Source organism: Thamnophis elegans, chromosome 2 (genome assembly GCF_009769535.1).
Source record: "Thamnophis elegans isolate rThaEle1 chromosome 2, rThaEle1.pri, whole genome shotgun sequence".
Classification (NCBI taxonomy): domain Eukaryota; kingdom Metazoa; phylum Chordata; class Lepidosauria; order Squamata; family Colubridae; genus Thamnophis; species Thamnophis elegans.
Genome location: NC_045542.1, coordinates 157988306 through 158007284, shown reverse-complemented (window position 1 = coordinate 158007284; position 18979 = coordinate 157988306). Strand labels below are relative to the sequence as shown.

Sequence of the window (18979 nt, the reverse complement as noted above, 5' to 3'; positions counted from 1 at the left end):
ATTTCTACTCAGTTCTAAGTTGCTTGTCTTCTTGATTAGTTTCCACCCATTGCTTCTTGTTCTACCCTCAGGTGCCTTGGAAAATAGTTTGACTCCCTCTTCTTTGTGGCAACCCCTGAGATATTGGAACACTGCTATCATGCCTCCCCTAGTCCTTCTTTCTCTTAGACATACCCAGTTCCTGCAACCGTTCTTCATATGTTTTAGTCTCCAGTCCCCTAATCATCTTTGTTGCTCTTCTCTGCACTCTAGAGTCTCCACATGTTTTCTACATCGTGGTGACCAAAATTGAATGCAGTATTCCAAGTTTGGCCTTACCAAGGCATTATAAAGTGGTATTAACACGTGATCTTGATTCTATCCCTCTGTTTATGCAGCCTAGAACTGTGTTGGCTTTTTTGGCAGCTGCTGGCTCATATTTAAATGATTGTCCACTAGGATGCCAAGATCCCTCTCACAGTTACTACTGTTGAGCAAGGTACCACCTATACTGTACCTGTGCAGTTGACCAGAATAAAATCTTCCTTGGAAACTGATCCTGGCCTGAAGTCCATTCTTCAGAGGAATCCAGTGCAACATTTCCCTTGCATGTTACTTATATGTACAGAGGAACAGGGAGATTTTCTCAATGCCCAGATAGTGAGCAGTAACCAGACCCTCGTGGTTGAGTTCCACTTAAGGACTCTTTGAACCAGGTGGGAGCCCAGGGAATGAGACAGGACCAACAGGCCATGTTTTTCATTGCTTGCTGCCCAGGGATCTCAGATGTACAACAGGAGCACACTGCACATACACCGTAGTTTGTAGGGACCCTCCAACTTCTTGGATGGGAATCAAAAGTTGCCTCCCTCTTTCTGCTGCTGTATGTTCCCTGGGGAAGATCTGTGATTTCTCTGAGGAAACATTGTTGATGGTGGGAAACTCCCAGAACAACAAGCAAGTTAGGACATCAGGTATGCTTCAGAAGTATGCTTCACAGTAGATACAGTGGCGGGGGGGGGACCACAAACATATCAGTCCCTTGGTGCTGTTCTCACCCCCAGCTGTCAAAGGCTAACCAGGAGGCACCTCCAAGCGAAGATCACAGCAGGAGTTACAAATAAACCTCGAGGTCCTGTGCACAAAACCACAATCCTTTTTCTCCTTGACTCAATATTTCTACAGCTTTTCTTTGTGAAGGTCACCTTCAAGGCAAAACAGCCTTTATATGTGGAGTTTTACATGAGTTTTGTCAGTGCCCCAAACTCCCCCAGTATATATGCTATTCATATGGTTTGACTTGCGTGCCTCATTCTTGACACAATCTGAAGAGACATGCTTGGTGCACTGAATTCCTGGAACTGTTAGGAATGGATGAACTTTGAAACCCGTCCACCTCTCTTCTCCTCTCACTTTGTCCTTATACGAGGAGCCACAATCTCTTAACTATAGTCTCAGTGCTCCAATCCCCAAGAGATGCTGGCAGGGGAATTCTGAGGCTGAAAATCTCAGGGGAACCCGGGGAGGAGAAGGCCGGGACTCTGTATGTGGCATTTCTATCTTCTACCATGATAAAAATGCAAAGAACACTCCCAAAAAGATTTTTTACATAATTTCGCAATTTCTGCAAAAAATAAATATCCAGCAATGTCTTACGCTGAAGGCCGGAAAGCTATTATTAAAATGATACGTTGCAATTTTTTCTTTCATCTTCCCATCTAATATCATGACATGTTTGCCTACAAAAAAAAAAATCAGAAAAAATCTGTTTATTTCAATCAAATTAAATAGTCAAGTTCTCAGGTGGACTTACGACGGGACATTAGAAATGAAATTCAAGTGTCCTCTACACTCATCACTTTGGGCGTCATGTGGATTTTCTTGTGTGCAATAAGGGTGTAAGGTGCCCTGAAACACTGTCCACACTTGGGGCACTTAAATGGTTTCTCCCCGTGTGTGTATAATCATAGGATTAGATCTGGTACTGAAACCTTTCTCACAGTTTGGACACTCATAAGGTTTCTCTCCTGTGAGAGTCCTCTGGTGTCTTTACAACATTGGAATTCCAACTAAAACTTTCCCCATAATCAGCACATTCAAAAGGTATTTCTCCTGTGTGACTCTTCCGGTGCTTCAGCAGGCTGGAATTCTGATGGAAACATTTCCCACATTCAGGACATTCAAAGGGTTTCTCTCCTGGGAGTCCTCTGATGAGTCACCAGGTGGGAATTCTGACTGAAACCTTCCCACAATCAGCACATTCAAAGGGTTTCTTCAAAAGGTAGGAATGAGGATGTGAGATGGGGTGGGGGGTCAGGTGTAAGGGGACCATGGGGGGAATGAAGGGTCAAGGGGACACAAGGGTTAGGATACAGAGCACAAGGGTGCCTTAGAGGGTGGGGGAGGTCTAGAACAGAGGTGGGTTCCTACCAGTTCGCACCTATTCGGTAGAACCGGTTCGTCAAATCTACCGAACCGGTTAGAAGAGGTTCCACCAGTGGACCCGGAAAGCAGGCCACACCTACAGAAGAGGTTCCAAACTTTTTTGAAACCCACCACTGGTCCTTGGATAGGATTATTCCACACTATCATGCTCCTATTTATAAAACTCAGTGCCTCTGTGAAAGGTAAGGGTGACTGCTGCGTTAGTGGTGCAATCAGAACATTGCGTGTGTTGAAGTTGTTTTAACACAAACCAAAGATGCCTTTTAAAAAACAAGTTTACATCATATTCTTATGCAGGCCAGTGCTGTGTGAGAGGTGATTTAAGGTGGTTCTGACAAGTGTCGTCGGCATCTTCAAATCTGGTCACATGGGCGGCAAGCCACTCCCATCCGGTCACATGGGCAGCAAGCCACTCCCACAAAGGAGGCTACACCCACAGAGTAGGTTCGAACAATTTTTGAAACCCACCACTGGTCTAGAAATACCTATGGCAGGCAAGCCTGGCCCTGCGCTAGGCCTCCAAGACTTTTCCCCAGTTCTGACTAGACAGTGTTCTGCTTAGGACTCACAAATTTGATTAATGGCTGTCTCAGGGAGAGCAGGGGGATTCAGGTAATTAAGGAGAGCAATTTTACTTACGTTGCAACATGCAACCGTAATTAATGGGCCATAATAGTTATATCTTGAGGACTACTTTTATGCAGGCTGCGGAATTCTGAAACTCAAAATCTGGGCAAAAGCAAGGTGGAAGACTGAAACACCACATGTAGGAATTCCATAGTCAAGATACAAAAGCTCCACCCAAAATTCCTTTTTGAGGAATTCCACGAAAAGGAAATATCCAGAAGTTCTCCTGATAACCAGAAACAAGTAGTTAGCCATTTTCCTTTTCTCCCCACCTCTAAATTTAATCCTGAGAAATGTTTGAGCAAAATGAATCAGGCCAAAATTCAATCAATCAATTTCTCACCTACACTTTCAATGGGAGATCACAAGTGAAATTCAAGCATTCTCTAAACTCATCTACATTTCCTCATATGGATTACCTTGTGTGCAATAAGGGATGATTTATGCTTGAAGCAATGTCCACAGACTGGACATTTCAAAGATTTCTCCACCGTGTGAGTCCTCTGTCTTTCAGCAGGCTGGAACTCAGACTAAAACTTTTCCCATGATCAGGACATTGAAAGGGTTTCTGTCAGCCTCTGTTTCGTTATTTGTTTTCGGCTGCCATTGAAACGGGGAGTGGGGGGTGGTATTTGGAAGGGGAAGTTTTAACTACAGGAGAGATTGTAAATCTCACCATCTACTGCGGATACTGGAGATAGTGCTTGGTGTTGGTCAAGGCCAACCGTCCTGGATACCAACCTGATAATGCTCCTTGAAGATGGAACTCACATGACACCTAAGGGATTTGCAGATTGGACAGTGGGAAGGGGTTACCAGCGGGAGGAGGTTTGGTCATATATTGATATGTATGATTTCGCACGCTTTTGCCTCAGATCCTGCTTTGCTTAGCTGCTATCTTTTCATAACCAGTAAAAGTACTCTTAACTCTGCGAAGTAGAGTTAAGTGGGTTTTTTTCTTGGTTGCTGAGGGAGGCCGGCTTGTCAGTTTCTCTCCTGAGTGAATCCTCTGGGTGACAACAGACTGGAATTATTACTAAAGCATTCCCCACAAATAGGACATTCAAAGGGTATCTCTCCTGTGTGAGTCCTCTGGTGTATCATTAGGTGGGAATTGTGAGTGAAACGATTCCCACAGTTAGGACATTGAAATGGTTTCTCTGTGTGAATCTTCTGGTGGCTAAAGAGGTGGGAATTTTTAATGAAACTTTTCCCACAATCAAGATATTCAGAGGCTTTCTCTCCTGTGTGAGTTATCTGGTGTCTCACCAGATGGAAATTTTGACTGAAACTTTTCCCACAATCAGGACATTCAAAGGGTTTCTCTCCTGTGTGAGTCCTATGGTGTATCACCAGATGGGAATTCTGGCTCTAACATTTCCCACAGTCAGGACATTCAAAGGGTTTCTCTCCACTGTGAATCCTTAAAGATGTCTCTGATAAACTGAAAGAAGAAAGGATAAGCATAAAAAATGGAAAGAGGGATACATAACTAAGGCAGAATAGCAGCATACAGCCCAAATCTTCAAAGATGAAATCAAGCTCATACTAAGAATGAATTAAAACTTGCAATAAATGTCAAAAATCTTTTAAAAACATGTATAATACAAGAAAGAAATCAAGGAAACAGTCAGTCCGCTAATGGGAGATGATGGCAAGCAAATGACAGGCAGTAGAGATACAGCAGAGCTATTTAACTCATTATTTGCATCTATCTTCAGGCAAACAGAAAAAATTGCCAAACCTACCGAAAAAAGAACTGTAACAGATTAGGAATACAAATTAAAACAGGGAGGAAAACGGTAAGAGAACACCTGCCCATTCTAGATGAGTTCTAACCATCAGGACCAGATTGGTAATATCCCAGAGTTCTGAAGGAACCGGAAGACGTGATCTAAGAACCATTGAACCATATCTTTCAAAGATCTTCACGTACCAAGGAACTACTAGTGGACTGGAAAAGACCCAACATAGTTCCCATCTTCAAAAAAGAGGAGAAAAATGGACCCAAAAAATTACAGGCCAATTAGCCTGACATCACTACCCGAGAAGATGCTGGAAAAAATAGTGAAACAAAAGATGTGCAAACACCTACCATGTTTCCCCGAAAATAAGACAGGGTTTTATTTTCTTTTCAATCCTGAAATAAGCACTTGGCCTTATTTTTGGGGATGTCTTATTTTTGAGGTACGGGAGACGGCGAGTGTGGTCAACTCATGGCTGCTGCTGTGTTGCAATATTTTCAGGGAGGACTTATTTTCAGAGGAAGGCTTATTTTGGGGAAAACAGGGTAGAAGTAAGCAAATAAATAACCAAAGGTCAACATGGGAAGTCAACGTGTTATTTCATTCTTACACAAAGTGACTAAATTAGCGGACCAAATACATAGTATAATTGGATTTCAGTAAGGCAGATGACAAAGTAGATCATAACCTACATCTTGGTAAATTAGAAAAATATGGGATAGGTATATCCTTCCACACAGATGGATTCATAACTGGCTGACAAACTACACTCAAAGTGTATTCCTTAATGGGGCTATATCTAAAGGAAGTAAGCAGTGGGTATCCCAAGGTTCTGTTTTACTACTCTTTAATATCTTTGTAAATGTGTTAAAGGAGAGAATCGAACAGGAGCGCATCAAATTCGTAAATGACACCAAGTTGGCAGGAATAGCCAACACCTCAGAAGATAGGCTCAAGATAGAGAATCTCGATAGATTTGAACACTGGGCCCTACCTAACAAAATGACATTTGACAGAGGGGAAAAATAAGGTTTTACACTTTTCCTAATATGGATTACCTTGTGTGCAATAAGGAATGGTTTGTGCTCGAAGTAATGTCCACAGAGGGGACATTTCAAAGATTTTTCCACGGTGTGAGTCCTCTGGTGTCTCACCAGGCTGGAATTCTTAATGAAAGTTTTCCCAGTCAGGACATTCAAAGGGGTTCTCTCCTGGGTGAGTCCTCTGATGTCTCAACAGGATGGAATTCTTAATGAAACTTTTCCCACAGATAAGTCATTAAAATAGCTTCTCTCCTGTGTGAGTCCTCTGGTGTCTAACCAACCTGGAATTCTGACAGAAACCTTTCCCACAATCAGGACATTCAAAGGGTTTCTCTCCTGTGTGAGTTCTCTGGTGTCTCAACAGATTGGAATTATTACTAAAGCTTTTCCCACAGATAGGACATTCAAAGGGTTTCTCTCCCGTATGAGTCCTCTGGTGTATCACCAGACTGGAACTCAGATTAAAACTTTTTCCACAATCAGGACATTCAAAAGGTTTCTCTCCTGTGTGAATCCTGTGGTGTCTCAATAGATTGGAATTATTACTAAAGCTTTTCCCACAGATAGGACATTCAAAAGGTTTCTCTCCTGTGTGAGTGCTCTGGTGTGTCACCAGACAGAAATTATTACTAAAGCTTTTCCCACAGATAGGACATTCAAAGGGTTTCTCCCCCGTGTGAGTCCTCTGGTGTATCACCAGACTGGAACTCAGATTAAAACTTTTTCCACAATCAGGACATTTAAAGGGTTTCTCTCCTGTGTGAATCCTCTGGTGTCTCAACAGATAGTCATTATTTCTAAAGCTTTTCCCACAGATAGGACATTCAAAGGGTTTCTCTCCTGTGTGAGTCCTCTGGTGTATCACCAGATAGGAATTATTACTAAAGCTTTTCTCACAGATAGGACATTCAAAGGGTTTCTCTCCTGTGTGAGTCCTCTTGTGTCTCAACAGATTGGAATTATTACTAAAGCTTTTCCCACAGATAGGACATTCAAAGGGTTTCTCTCCCGTGTGAGTCCTCTGGTGTATCACCAGACTGGAACTCAGATTAAAACTTTTTCCACAATCAGGACATTCAAAGGGTTTCTCTCCTGTGTGAGTCCTCTGGTGTGTCACCAGATAGGAATTATTACGAAAGCTTTTCCCACAGATAGGACATTCAAAGTGTTTCTCTCCTGTGTGAGTCCTCTGGTGTCTCATCAGGATGGATTTGTGACAGAAACCTTTCCCACAGTCAGGACATTCAAAGGGTTTCTCTCCTGCGTGAGTGCTCTGGTGTATCACCAGGTGGGAATTCTGACTGTAACATTTCCCACAGTCAGGACATTCAAAGGGTTTCTCTCCACTGTGAATCCTCTGGTGTCTCAACAAATTGGAATTATGATTAAAGCTTTTCCCACAGAGAGGACATTCAAAGGGTTTCCCTCCTCTGTGTGTGATCTTGTGTCTCAGGAGGTGGGAATGTGTAATGAAATCTTCCCCACAATTTTGACACTTATAAGGTTTCTCCATGGAGTGAATCCTCTGATGTATTACCAGGCAGGAATTATGACTGAAACTTCTCCCACCGTCAGGACATTTAACGGGTTGAAAGCATTTCTCTATGTGAGTCTTCTGATGTATCACCAGTCTGGAATTGTGACTTTCGCATTATCAGTACATTCAAAGGGTTTTTTCCTTCTGTGTGAGTTTTCTGGTCTCATGAGATGGAAATTTCTAGAGAGTTTTTCACACAATCTGCACAGTCTTATGTTTTCCCCCTCCTGTGAGTTATCTGATGTAGCACCATGTTGCCATGCTCACTAAAGCATTTACTGAATTGGGAGCTCTTTTGTGGCTTCCCTCTTGTGTGGAGGTGCTTCCATGAACCACAAAGGAGCTTTTGTGACCATAGTTTTTGTCACATTCAGGTAATTTGTGTGGCTTTCCGTCTCCTCTTGTGCATAATCAGCTGTGATTTGCAATCTATGCTTTTCCCACAATAGGCAAATCTATGGAGCTTTTCCACAGCTGATATTCTTGAGGAGTCAAAAATATGGGCAATGCCTTGCTTAGTGGTGCTTTCATTCAAGCCGTCTTCTTCCTCACAGGGAGAGGCCTGCATTACTGTCTGTTCTACAGGGGTTTACCATTGACCTTTTCCTCCCAACAGACTTTCAGAAGTTTCCCTCTTTTGCTGAATGATAAAAAATCTCCCTTTACTTTTCATGAAATGCATCCTTTAGTTCTGCATAATCTGCTTATTCTTTCTTGATTTTCTCTCTTTTGTCTAACAGCTGCTGGAGGAGGAACAGATTTGTATGGTTTTCTGCAGGAAGTGGAAAATATTTTGATTTCCGACTTGATTTTCTTCTCTTTTCAATGTTGCTTGTTATTTAAAGTTGTCCAGAGTGCTCTTATTGCCATCCTGTTTGTCTGTAAGATTCAAAGAAAAGTGGAACTTTTATTGTTTGTAAAATGGCTAGAGATGACATAAAAAAAGAAAAAAAGAATATATTACAATGAAAAAAAAACATGCCCCAATACTATCACTTACATTGTTGATGATTCATATGACAAATCCATGTTCAAATATCCATTCAAGCAAATTCAGTTATTTAGTTGGGTCAATCACAAATTCTTAGCAATGCAAAGTGTTATTATCAAATATATCTTGAGGTTCTGGGGAGCGTCCCTTCACCCGCAGTCTCAATTAGTGCCCTAGGTCTCTCTTTATGACCTGGGATGCGTGTTGTCCAAAAGGGTTTGCTGCGCGTGCTCTCTCTCTCTCTCTTCCGCCAATCAGCCAAGAGCCAGTTACTCACTCAGGCAGGGAGGCAGTGAATGCAATCCAGTTAACCATGAGTTCAATCCTTTTTTTAAAAAGATTCTTGGTCTCTTGGGATGATCACAGCCGCCCGTTGAGGGGCTGAGTCGATAACTGGGTGGTACCTGGTGACCAGGGCGTGACCCAAAGAGCTTATCTGACTCAGCCCAATCAATGAGAGGACATGGTCAATCCATCCTGGATACTCCTCCCCTCACTATTGAGAAGTGGGGGCTTTAACTGATGAAATGATACCAAAAGCATCTGCAAGCTTTGAAGCACCACTTTTACTCATGGAAGCCCTCAGCTACAAATAAGGGTTGAAAATACTGTCTACAACCCCTCTGGGGACACCCTTGTTCAAGAAGTCCTCACTTAACCTACCACAATTGGAACTGATATTTGCATCACTAAGCAGCCCAATCATTAAGCATGATGTCACATGACAGTGCTAACTTACATCTGTTCCTCTGTAGTTGTTAAGGAAATTACTGTGGGTTGTTAAAGGCAATTTCATATGACCAGGTCTTGCGATTTCCTGCCAGTATACCCACTGATTTTTCTTATCTGAAGCTAGCTGGGAAGGTCACAAATGGGGATCATGAGTGTGGGATGCTGCAGCCACCATCATAAATGTGCAACTATTGGCAGAACCCGAATTGGTGCAACTCCTTTTCCTGCACCTTCAAAACCACAGTCACTGCTGACATGCGGTCACGGAACAAGTGCTGGGATTAACACAAATTTTGTGGACCAGGTGCACGTCTGCTTTTACTGTGCCGTAGTAATTTTGAAGACCCAAGGAAGAAGTGGTAAGTGAGGACTACCTGTATAACCAAAGATTTCCAAAAGGTCCTCAATAGCTATTTTCTAAAAAGTACTGGGTTAAGCACAATTGAACCTGGTTAATACATGGATGGGACAGGAAACACCATACTTATTGGCAAGGCATGGAAATAAAAAAAACTTTTATTCATTTGTCATTTTCAATACATGTGTGGATTACTATATCAAGAGGGCAAACTCAAGATGTAATGGGAGATTTTAGCTACCATGATATCAACTGGGAGACAAAGTTTGAAGTTTTGTTTTATTTGACAAAGTCTACAGCAAATAGGAGATTGAATAGATTCCTAACCAACTTAGGTGACAACTTTGTCATCCAAAAAGTAGAGGAAGGAACTAGAGGAAAAACTATACTTGACTTAATTCTTACTAAAAGAGAAGTGATAGAAGGAGTTGAAGTTGCTGGAACCTTCGGAGAGTGACCACATCTTACTGGAATTCAATATAAAGCAAACACAAGCAATAGAATATAATCCAACAAGTGTCTTAAACTTTACAAGAGCTGATTTTAACAAATTCAAATTTTGCCTAGGCAAAATTTCATGGCTAAAAATCCTAAAGGAGAAAACAACACAAGGTGTGTGAAATACTGGACAATATGATCATATAAGCCAAGTCCAACACAATGTCACTAAAAAGGGAACACATAACTAAGACATAATAGCAGCATATAACCCAAATCTGCAAAGATGAAATCAAGCTTACGGTGAGAATGAACTAAGGGCTTCCATCTTCAAAAAGGGGGAGAAAAATGGATCCACAAAACTACAGGCCAATTAGTCTGACATCACTACCTGGGAAGATGCTGAAAAAGATAATGAAACAAAAGATCTGCAAACACCTAGAAGCAAGCAAATATATAACCAGAAGTCATCGTGGGTTTGTCAAAAAGAGATCATTTCAAACAAATGTTATTTCATTCTTACACAAAGTGACTATATTAGCAGACCAATCAAATGCATTGTATAATTGGATTTCAGTAAGGCAGGTGACAAAGTAAGCCATAACCTACTTCTTGGTAAATTTGAAAAATTTGGATTAGGTACATCAATCCACACAGATAGATTAATAACTGGCTGACAAATCACACTCAAAGTCTATTCCTTAATGAGACTATATCTATATATCTATATCTATATTCTCTCCCAAAAGGAAGAATTGGCGGAAGCTTTGAAGATACAGGTCACGAATAAAGTTAAGTACTTGGGGATATATTTGACAGCAAGATGCAATACACTTAAAGAGAATAATTATCATAAACTTAAACAACAGATTGTGTCAGACCTGGCGAAATGGGAAAATTTACAGCTATCACTAATAGGGAGAATATCAATAATTAAGATGAATATACTACCTAGGATTTTATACTTGTTTCAGACAATTCCAATTAGATTAGGGAAATATTATTTTGAAGAGCTAAATGAAATAGTGTTGAAGTATATTTGACAGGGAAAAAAAGTGAGAATAAAATTAAAACTGTTGCAAACTGCTAGAACAAGAGGAGGATTTGGCCTGCCTAACTAGGAGTTATACTACTAGGCAACAAGTTTGATGTGGATTAAGGAATGGATAATACTAAGAAATTCTAGATTATTGACATTAGAAGGACATGATTTGTTGTTGGGATTGCATGCTTTCTTATAGTACAAGGGAACTAAAACACAGAGGTATTTCAGAAGACACTATATACACAAGGCTTTGTTATTAAACTGGGAGAAGATTAAAAGACATCATTATTTAAAAATCCCACTCTGGTTATCAACTATTAAAGCATTTTCATATCCAATAATATATAAAAAGGAACAAACAGTTAGATATGGTGAAATATTAAATGCAAAGGGTGAACTTAAATCTATGCAAGAACTGAAAGAACAAGGTATAAGGATGAATTGGTTTTCATATGTGCAAATACATTCTAGATATGATAAAGATATTAAAATAGAAGGCTTTTATGACAAACTGACTGATTTAGATAAAATCCTGACAGGTACCGATGAAAAGATGATTAAAAAACTATATGGATACTTATTAGAGGTTAAGCTAGAGGAAGAACAAATTAAAGAAACAATGATTGCTTGGGGGGGAAATTGTGGACATGGGATTGACTTAGAAAAATGGCAAAAATTGTGATCTCAAAATTTTAAAATGACAATGTCAATAGCATATAAAGAAAATTTGTATAAGATGTTTTACAGGTGGCACTTACCCCTGACGAGAATAGCAAGAATGTTTAAGAATAAATCCGAAAAATGTTGGAAATGTCATCAGACACCAGGTTCCAGGGACGTGCAGTTAGGGGAGGCAGGGGAGGCAGAGCCTCACCACTGTCATCATGAAAAGAAAAAAAAATGTAAAAGGAAAAAGGCGAGAGCTGAGGTCAGGCTGAGCTAGTTGTTGCCAGAGTCACCGTGAATGACTCTGTTTAGTGCTTAACTATTTAAAAAAGCCTCTAAAAAAGTGCCCTCTACAGAAGGAGGCAGGAGAACGATGTGCCTCATCTAGCCTGTCTGACTTTAGGCATTTTATGATCACTCGAGCAGAATTAAGCAAGGGTTAAAAGCCGAAAAATTCCTGACGTAGATGAGGCACGTCGTTCTCCTGCCTCCTCCTGTAAAGGGCACTTTTTAAGAGGCTTTTTTAAACAGTTAATCAGAGTCATCCACGGTGACTCTGGCAGCAACTAGCTCAGCCTGACCTCAGCTCTTGCCTTTTTCCTTTTACATTTTTTTTCTTTTCATGATGGCAGGCAAGAGCAGAGTTGAAATCCTCTCTGAAACAACTGGAAAAGGTACGTGCGGGTCGGAGGGAGGTGGAGGAATTCAAACTTCATCCTCTTGGTGCAGGGCTTTGGGCAAAGGTTGGAGGGAAGTGGTCTCCCTCCCCAAGTGTAGTTTGACTGCAGGCAGAGCCACGTTGTCTTTTCAAACCTGTAATCAGTGAAGCTGGGCTGGATCCTTCCTGGGCTTGGGAAAAGTGAGTGTGCTCCAGTATGGCTCTTTGACTGGCTTCCTGCCTCCTCCTGCGGTCTCCCTGACTCCCTCCAATCCAACTTTGTGTGTATATGTGTGTGTGTGTGTGTGTGTTTGAGAGGGGGGGAGGGAGGGAGAGAGAGAGGAAGGAGGGGAAGGGAGAAAAAAAAGAAAAAGAAGAAGGAAACTTATTTAGCAAAGGAGAAAAACAAATGCTGTTGCTTTAAATCAGAACTGAGCATGCCTGGCTGTGGAATTCTGGGAGTTGAAGTCCACAAGTCTAAAAAAATTGCTGCCTCACCAGCCATAAACCTCACCGCACGTCACTGCCGGGTTCATATTACTTATGTGGTGGACGTGTGCAGAAGCTAAAAGATACTGGACTAAAATTCACACATGGTTGGAAAAAATGACAGAAAAACATTTAGACTTTAAACCAGAGATATTTTTATTGGGGATTTTACTGGAAATATATAGTAGAGAATTGAAATATTTGATTGTAAATGTGTTAACAGGGGCTAGAATTGTATTTGCAAAAAACTGGAAAAACGAGAAAACACCAACGCAGGAGGAAGTTATTCAGAAAATAATGGAATGTGCTGAAATGAGCAAATTGACATTTGAAATTAGAGAACAAGAAGATAAACAATTTTATAAGATATGAGATTTATTCTATCAATGGTTAGACAAAAAATATGGAAATGAAATGCTAGAGAATTATACAATACAAGGATAATGGAATGATACAGAATATTATGTAAAGATGTACTACTACTGGATGGATTTAGAAAGATGTAATCACAATATAAAATAATTCAAAATTTAGAATATCTCGCATAAAACAAATAAATAATAGTTATAGTCAAATAAATGATCCACAATGATAATAAGGTATACATATATATACTAGATTGATAATATGAGATTTTATATAAATTGTGAGGACTATGGAGAGGATGCACAAAAGTTTTTGTGAGCAACTTACACACTGTATGTATCTGTAAGATGGTTTTATGTTTGTCTCAAAATAAAAAAAATGTTTAAAAAGAAAAAAGAAAATGTGGGATAGGTACATCAATCCATACAGATGGATTCATAACTGGCTGACAAAACACACAAAGTGTATTCCTTAATGAGATTATATCTATATGGAGGGAAGTAAGCAGTGGGTGAACCAAGGATCTGTTTTACTACTCTTTAATATCTTCCTAAATGCTGTAGATGAGAGAATAGAATGGGAACGCATCAAATTTGCTAACGACACCAAGTTGGCAGGAATAGCCAACCACCTCAGAAGCCAGACTCAAGATGGAGAATCTCGATAGATTAGAACACTGGGCCCTACCTAACAAAATGACATTCGATGGGGGGGGGGGGAGAAGGTTTTACACTTATGCAAGAAAAAACAAATGTACAGAATAGATAGAACCTGGCTCAAGTAATAACTATGAGAAGGAGATTGAAGTCCTAGTGCTGTGTTGGTGAATCTATGGCATGCGTGCCACAGGTGGTACACGGAGCCATATTTTCTGGCACACCAGGCATCAGCTCCGGCACGCATCCACGCTGGCCAGCTGGTTTTTCACCCTTCCGGAGGTTCGGAAGACACCATTTTCAATCTCCCCAGGGTTCAGGAAAGTCTCCGGAGCCGGGCTTGCGTGCGCATGTTCAGGGGGAGGGGGTCGCACGCCCAGATGGGCAGGATTTAATTGGTGTGGGCAATTTTGGCACCCCGTAGGAAAAAGGTTCCCCTGGTAGATAATCATTATATTATGAGGCAGCAGTGTATTGTAGTGGCAAAAAAAGCCAATACAGTAACAAGCTCCATTAACAGAGAGATAGAATCAAGATCATGTGAAATACTAGTACCACTTTATAAGGAGTAAGACAACACTTATATAATTCCAGACAGTTTGGTCACCATATCATAAAAAAGATGTTGAAACTATGGAAAGAATGCAGAAAAGAACAAAAAAGAGGATTAGGGGCCTGGAGGCTAAAATAAAAAGAAGTGTTGCAGGAATTGGGTATGTCTAGTCTAGTGAAGGGAAGGACTAGGGGAGACATGATAGCCATCTTCCAATACTTGAGGAGTTGCCACAAAAGAGGGAGGGATGTCAACCTATTCTCCAAAGCCCCTGAAGGCAGGACAAGGAACTGGATGGAAACTCATCAAGGAGAGAAGCAACTTCGAACTAAGGAGAAATTTCCTGACACTAAGAACAGTGAACCAGTGGAAGGGTTTCCCTTCAGAGGTTGTGGGGGCTCCATCACTGGTGGCTTTTAATCAGAGACAGGACAGCCATTTGTCTGAAATGATGTTGGTTCTCCTGCTTGATCAGGGCGTCGGAATAGAAGACCTGCAAGGTCCCTCCCAGCTCTGTCACAAACCCTCCAGTGATGGGAGCCCCCACAACCTCTGGAGGGAAGCCATTCCCAAAGAATCCACCTTCACTTGGAAGAGACTTTCCCAATCTTCCGACCAGAAGGAAAATTGCAGCCACCAGTTTCACAGCGTGCAGCCCCAGTGGGCTTAAATTCGGGGAGGGAAGGAACCTGCAGCAGCAGCAGCTGAGATGCTTCAGCCCAGTTGCTTCTCTGCTTCCAGGACTCTCCTCCCACCCGCCCTCAACTCACCTTCCAGCTGCTGCTTCGACCACGGGAAGAGCACAAAAGCCGCTCTGCACACCACTCTCCTCCCATGAGTGATCCGGAAGAGGAAGTTCAGCTGTTCCCAAATGTGTTTTTTTCAAAAGGCAACTGAACTTTCTTTCTTCTACTTTTCCCGTCGCCTTCCAACCTTTCTAGCAACACAGTACTCGATGGTTTTAACTCTTTAAAGCACAACCACAGGTATTATCCTCTTTCTAGGCACAGGTGTTGCCTGTTTGAGCACCATCTCCAGATAGGAGGCATTAAAAAAATCCTTCTCCAGTTTCTACCTGAGGCGTTTGCAACAAGTTTCCACTGATTAAATGCTATCAAGTCGTTTTTGACTTCTAGCAACCGACTTTTCAGCTGAGCCTAGTGAAATAGTGAAATGTGATGTTACTTAGCCTTGTGAAGATTAGCTACGTGCAAAGCCCTAAACGTTCATGAAGGTTTTACAGAATTACACAATCAGCTTTCTTAGGGGTGATTCTCAGTGGAGATCAAAACCTCTCTAATACCCCAACACTTTATGACTGATTTCCTGTGGCTCCCAATATTTTAGGGCATGGCAGCACCATCAGGCCAGACACTCCAGGGGAGCTTCACTCCTACTGGCCAGGGCTGCATCCAAGAGCATCAACCACCAAGCTTCATTCTTGGAGGAGGAAATTTTATATCTGCTAAATGCCAGGTGTAAATTCTGTAAATTTGTTTTCACTGAAGTCTCCCATTAGGTCACACAGAAACATGCCTTTCCTTCCCCGGGCATTGGCAACCTCTCTCCCCACCATAAAAAAACAAACAAAAACCCTAGAGCAAAAACTTCATGCATAAAAATAATAGAAAAAGAAGCTGTTGTGTATTGTTTAATGGACTGCTAAATTGGCCATGCCCACCCAGTGACATGATTTAGCCATGCCCACCCAGCTGGTCCAGCCCCCCAACAGGTTGAGGGACCATGAATTGCCCCCGTTTAAAAAGTTTAAGGAACCCTGCTTTTTCAGGCCTGCAGTTATATCCCTTTTAGGATCTTTGGCCTGCCACCCTTTCTATTATTTTACTACGCTGTTTCATTAGTGTAGTAATTGGGAGGGGGAATAGTAATGAGTAGAATTGTGGAATGTGTTGTTGTCATTCCTTTCTAAAAGCCCAAGGTCATCTTTTGTCTCCACACTTCTGCATCTGACCGGAACTAGATGGGTGGAAATGCCAGCGTGGGAGAGGAAGATTGGACCATGTGATGGATTTATGAGTGTGGGGATAAGATCATGAACATTCAACTGAATGGAATCCCAGGAAGCTTTTAGATTTGGGATTCCACAGTTTGTACCAACATGTCTGTCTTATTAAATTGGAACTTTAAGGATAGCTCTGCCTTGGACTCTGATTTAATTCTGCATATTTGGAATGCTGATGCTGATGTACGGGTAGGTGAAGAGGAGAGCCTCCGTGTGTCTTTGAATAATGTGGATGTGCAGATACTCCTACAAGACAGGTAGTACAAACATTCTTGATTATTCTCCCTCCAGGCAGAATTCCAAAGACTTGCTGTGCCAACCACTCCCAAATGCCATTCCTTTTCCCATAGTTAGAACATTCAAAGGATCTTTCTCCTGTGTGAATCCTCTGGTGTATTGCTAAACTGGAATTTTAACTGAAAATTTTCTTGCAATCTGGGCATTCATATCTTTTCTCTCGTGTGAGTCCTCTGGTGTATTTATTATCACCTTGGCCTGCTTGCTATAGCTTTTGCCACATTGGGACAACTTGTAGGGCTTTCCCCATGGAATTGGCAGCAGGGTATGACTACAGGCCATGGTGCCACAGAGCAAGAACCAGCCAGGGGAAGCTTTATCAGAGGTTCTCAAACTAGGCCCTGCGAACCAGATACCGTCGACCAACACAATGTATCCAGGCCACACAATGGTGGGATTAAGCCCCGCCCCTAATCTTCCATCCACTTCCTTCTTGTGTGGCTGGCTTTTCCCGCCACCCTCATCATCCCTTCTCCAGCCATCAGCCTTATATATACCTTGCAGAATGTAGTCACACATCTGCGAACTCCTGTTCGTTGCAACTCACAAATAAGACCAAAGTGAAGGGTGGGTGGGGAGGGGATCCGGCGGAGGGGTGATGTAGTGGATGGACTGACGAGGATCTCAGCATCGGAGTCCTTCCCAGGTGTTTCCCAAAGCCAGCCTGGCCTGCGAGGGAAGAACATGGGAGATGGTGGCATCGGAACCCTCCCTGAGTGTTTCCTGAAGGCAGCCCGGCCTGCGAGGGGAGCACATAGGAACTTGCGGCATCAGAGGCCTTCTGGGTTGTTTCCCAAAGCTGGTCTGGCCAATGAGAGAAGGGCATGGAAGATCGCAGCATCTGAGTTCTTCCAGGGGGTTTCCCAAAGCCGGCCTGGCCTGCAAGGGAAGCATGCGGGAGATCGCTGGCCAGATTAGTCCGGAAGTGGTGCGTTCCCCATTGGTGGACTGGATGCAGGCCTTGAAATTAGAGTGAAGGGCAGGAAGGTGGCCCCGTGGGACTGCTGCGCTGGGGTGATCTGTGATCTCCAGTCTCTTGCCCATCTCTGCTTCTGTAAGGCAGAAAGCCTTAAAAGCTTTTGCCTGCAACTTTCGGGCTTGCCTTCCGCGGAGCCTTGGGTGGTAGCTGCACACTTGTCCTCCTGTCTGCCTAGCAACTAGCTACTGACCAGGGGATGCATCATCCAGTGCAGCACTCCTCTCTGAGGGTCACCTGCCAGGCAGACTGTCAAGAAAGCGGTGTGTAACCTTGCACTAGTTCTTAGCCTCCTCCTGCCTGGCCGCAAGTTTTTGATACGAGCAGAGGCTGCTTGTTGGAGCAAGGAAAACTCCAGTGCTGGGCTCCCATGGCTGCGAGTGCCAAGGCATAGGTAGAATAAAAGGCTGTGCAGCTGTGATGGAAAGAACTGAACAACATCCAGGAGTGTGGATGAGAAGGTGAAGCGAAGCGGCAGCTACTCTTGGTGGTAACTGAGCCCACTGCAACAATTTGCTCCTTACTGCAATAGGTGTAGTGGGCTCATTTAATGGCAAAAGTAGCTGCCACCTCGCTCGCATCATCCAGGTTCTAGGGTGTTGCTCCAACTCTTTTCACCACAACCGCACACTTTTCTCCCAATTGTAGCTATGCATTGGCACACGCAGCCGTGGGAGCTGAGCACCATGGTTCCCCTTGCTCCAAACAGCAGCCTCTGTTCATGTGAAAAAGCTGGCGGCCAGGCAGCAGGAGGCTTAAGACGGGTGCAAGACGTCATACCATTTCCGACCAGTTTGGGTGCGGACTGGGGAGCTGTGCGAGGAAGTCATACCCAAAAGAACTATGGCAGAGCCTTGCAACTTTCACCTGCCAGCTGGCCTCTGGGTATGGCCCCTCCTCCTCTCCCCTTCCCCTTCCTGTTTTTCCAAACACCCAATCCGGGCATCAGTTCCTAGGGAGTCGCCCCAACCGAGGAGGTTCAGACTGCGGTTGGCCCACCGCATAAACCTCTCCCACCCCATTTGAAATGGCCACTCAATGCGTCTCTCGGACACCTGGTAAAAAGAAAACAACCGTACAGCAAAAACGTCATATATAAAAATAATAGAAAAGGGGGCTGCTGTGTATTCTTTAATGGACTGCTAAATTGGCCACGCCCATCCAAATGACCTAACCATGTTCACCCAGTCACATGATGACTTAGCCATGCCCCACTCAGCTGGTCCATCCTTCCAAAAGTTTGAGGACCCCTGCTTTACATGGAGGTAGGTGAAGGGGACAGCCTCTGTGTGTCTTTGAATAGTGTGGGTGTGCAGATACTCCAATAAGACAGATAGTATAAACATTCCTGATAA

General features: G+C 42.7%; 1 protein-coding gene and 1 long non-coding RNA gene across 2 annotated transcripts; both read right to left on the bottom strand.

Annotated features, from left to right (window-relative positions):
- Window positions 1–1683: 1683 nt before the first annotated feature.
- On the bottom strand, window positions 1684–7007 carry LOC116504787 (zinc finger protein 572-like; the record flags this gene model as incomplete). The annotated part of the gene is made up of 2 exons (XM_032212019.1): window positions 1684–1718; window positions 5855–7007. A coding segment is annotated over one exon (933 nt), but the record flags the coding sequence as incomplete, so codon positions are not given.
- A 454-nt stretch (window positions 7008–7461) lies between these two features.
- LOC116504807 lies at window positions 7462–15211 on the bottom strand. Its single transcript, XR_004254849.1, has 2 exons — window positions 15099–15211; window positions 7462–8255 (listed from the first exon to the last, which is right to left on the bottom strand). It is a non-coding gene; the product is annotated as an uncharacterized LOC116504807 (long non-coding RNA).
- Window positions 15212–18979: the final 3768 nt, after the last annotated feature.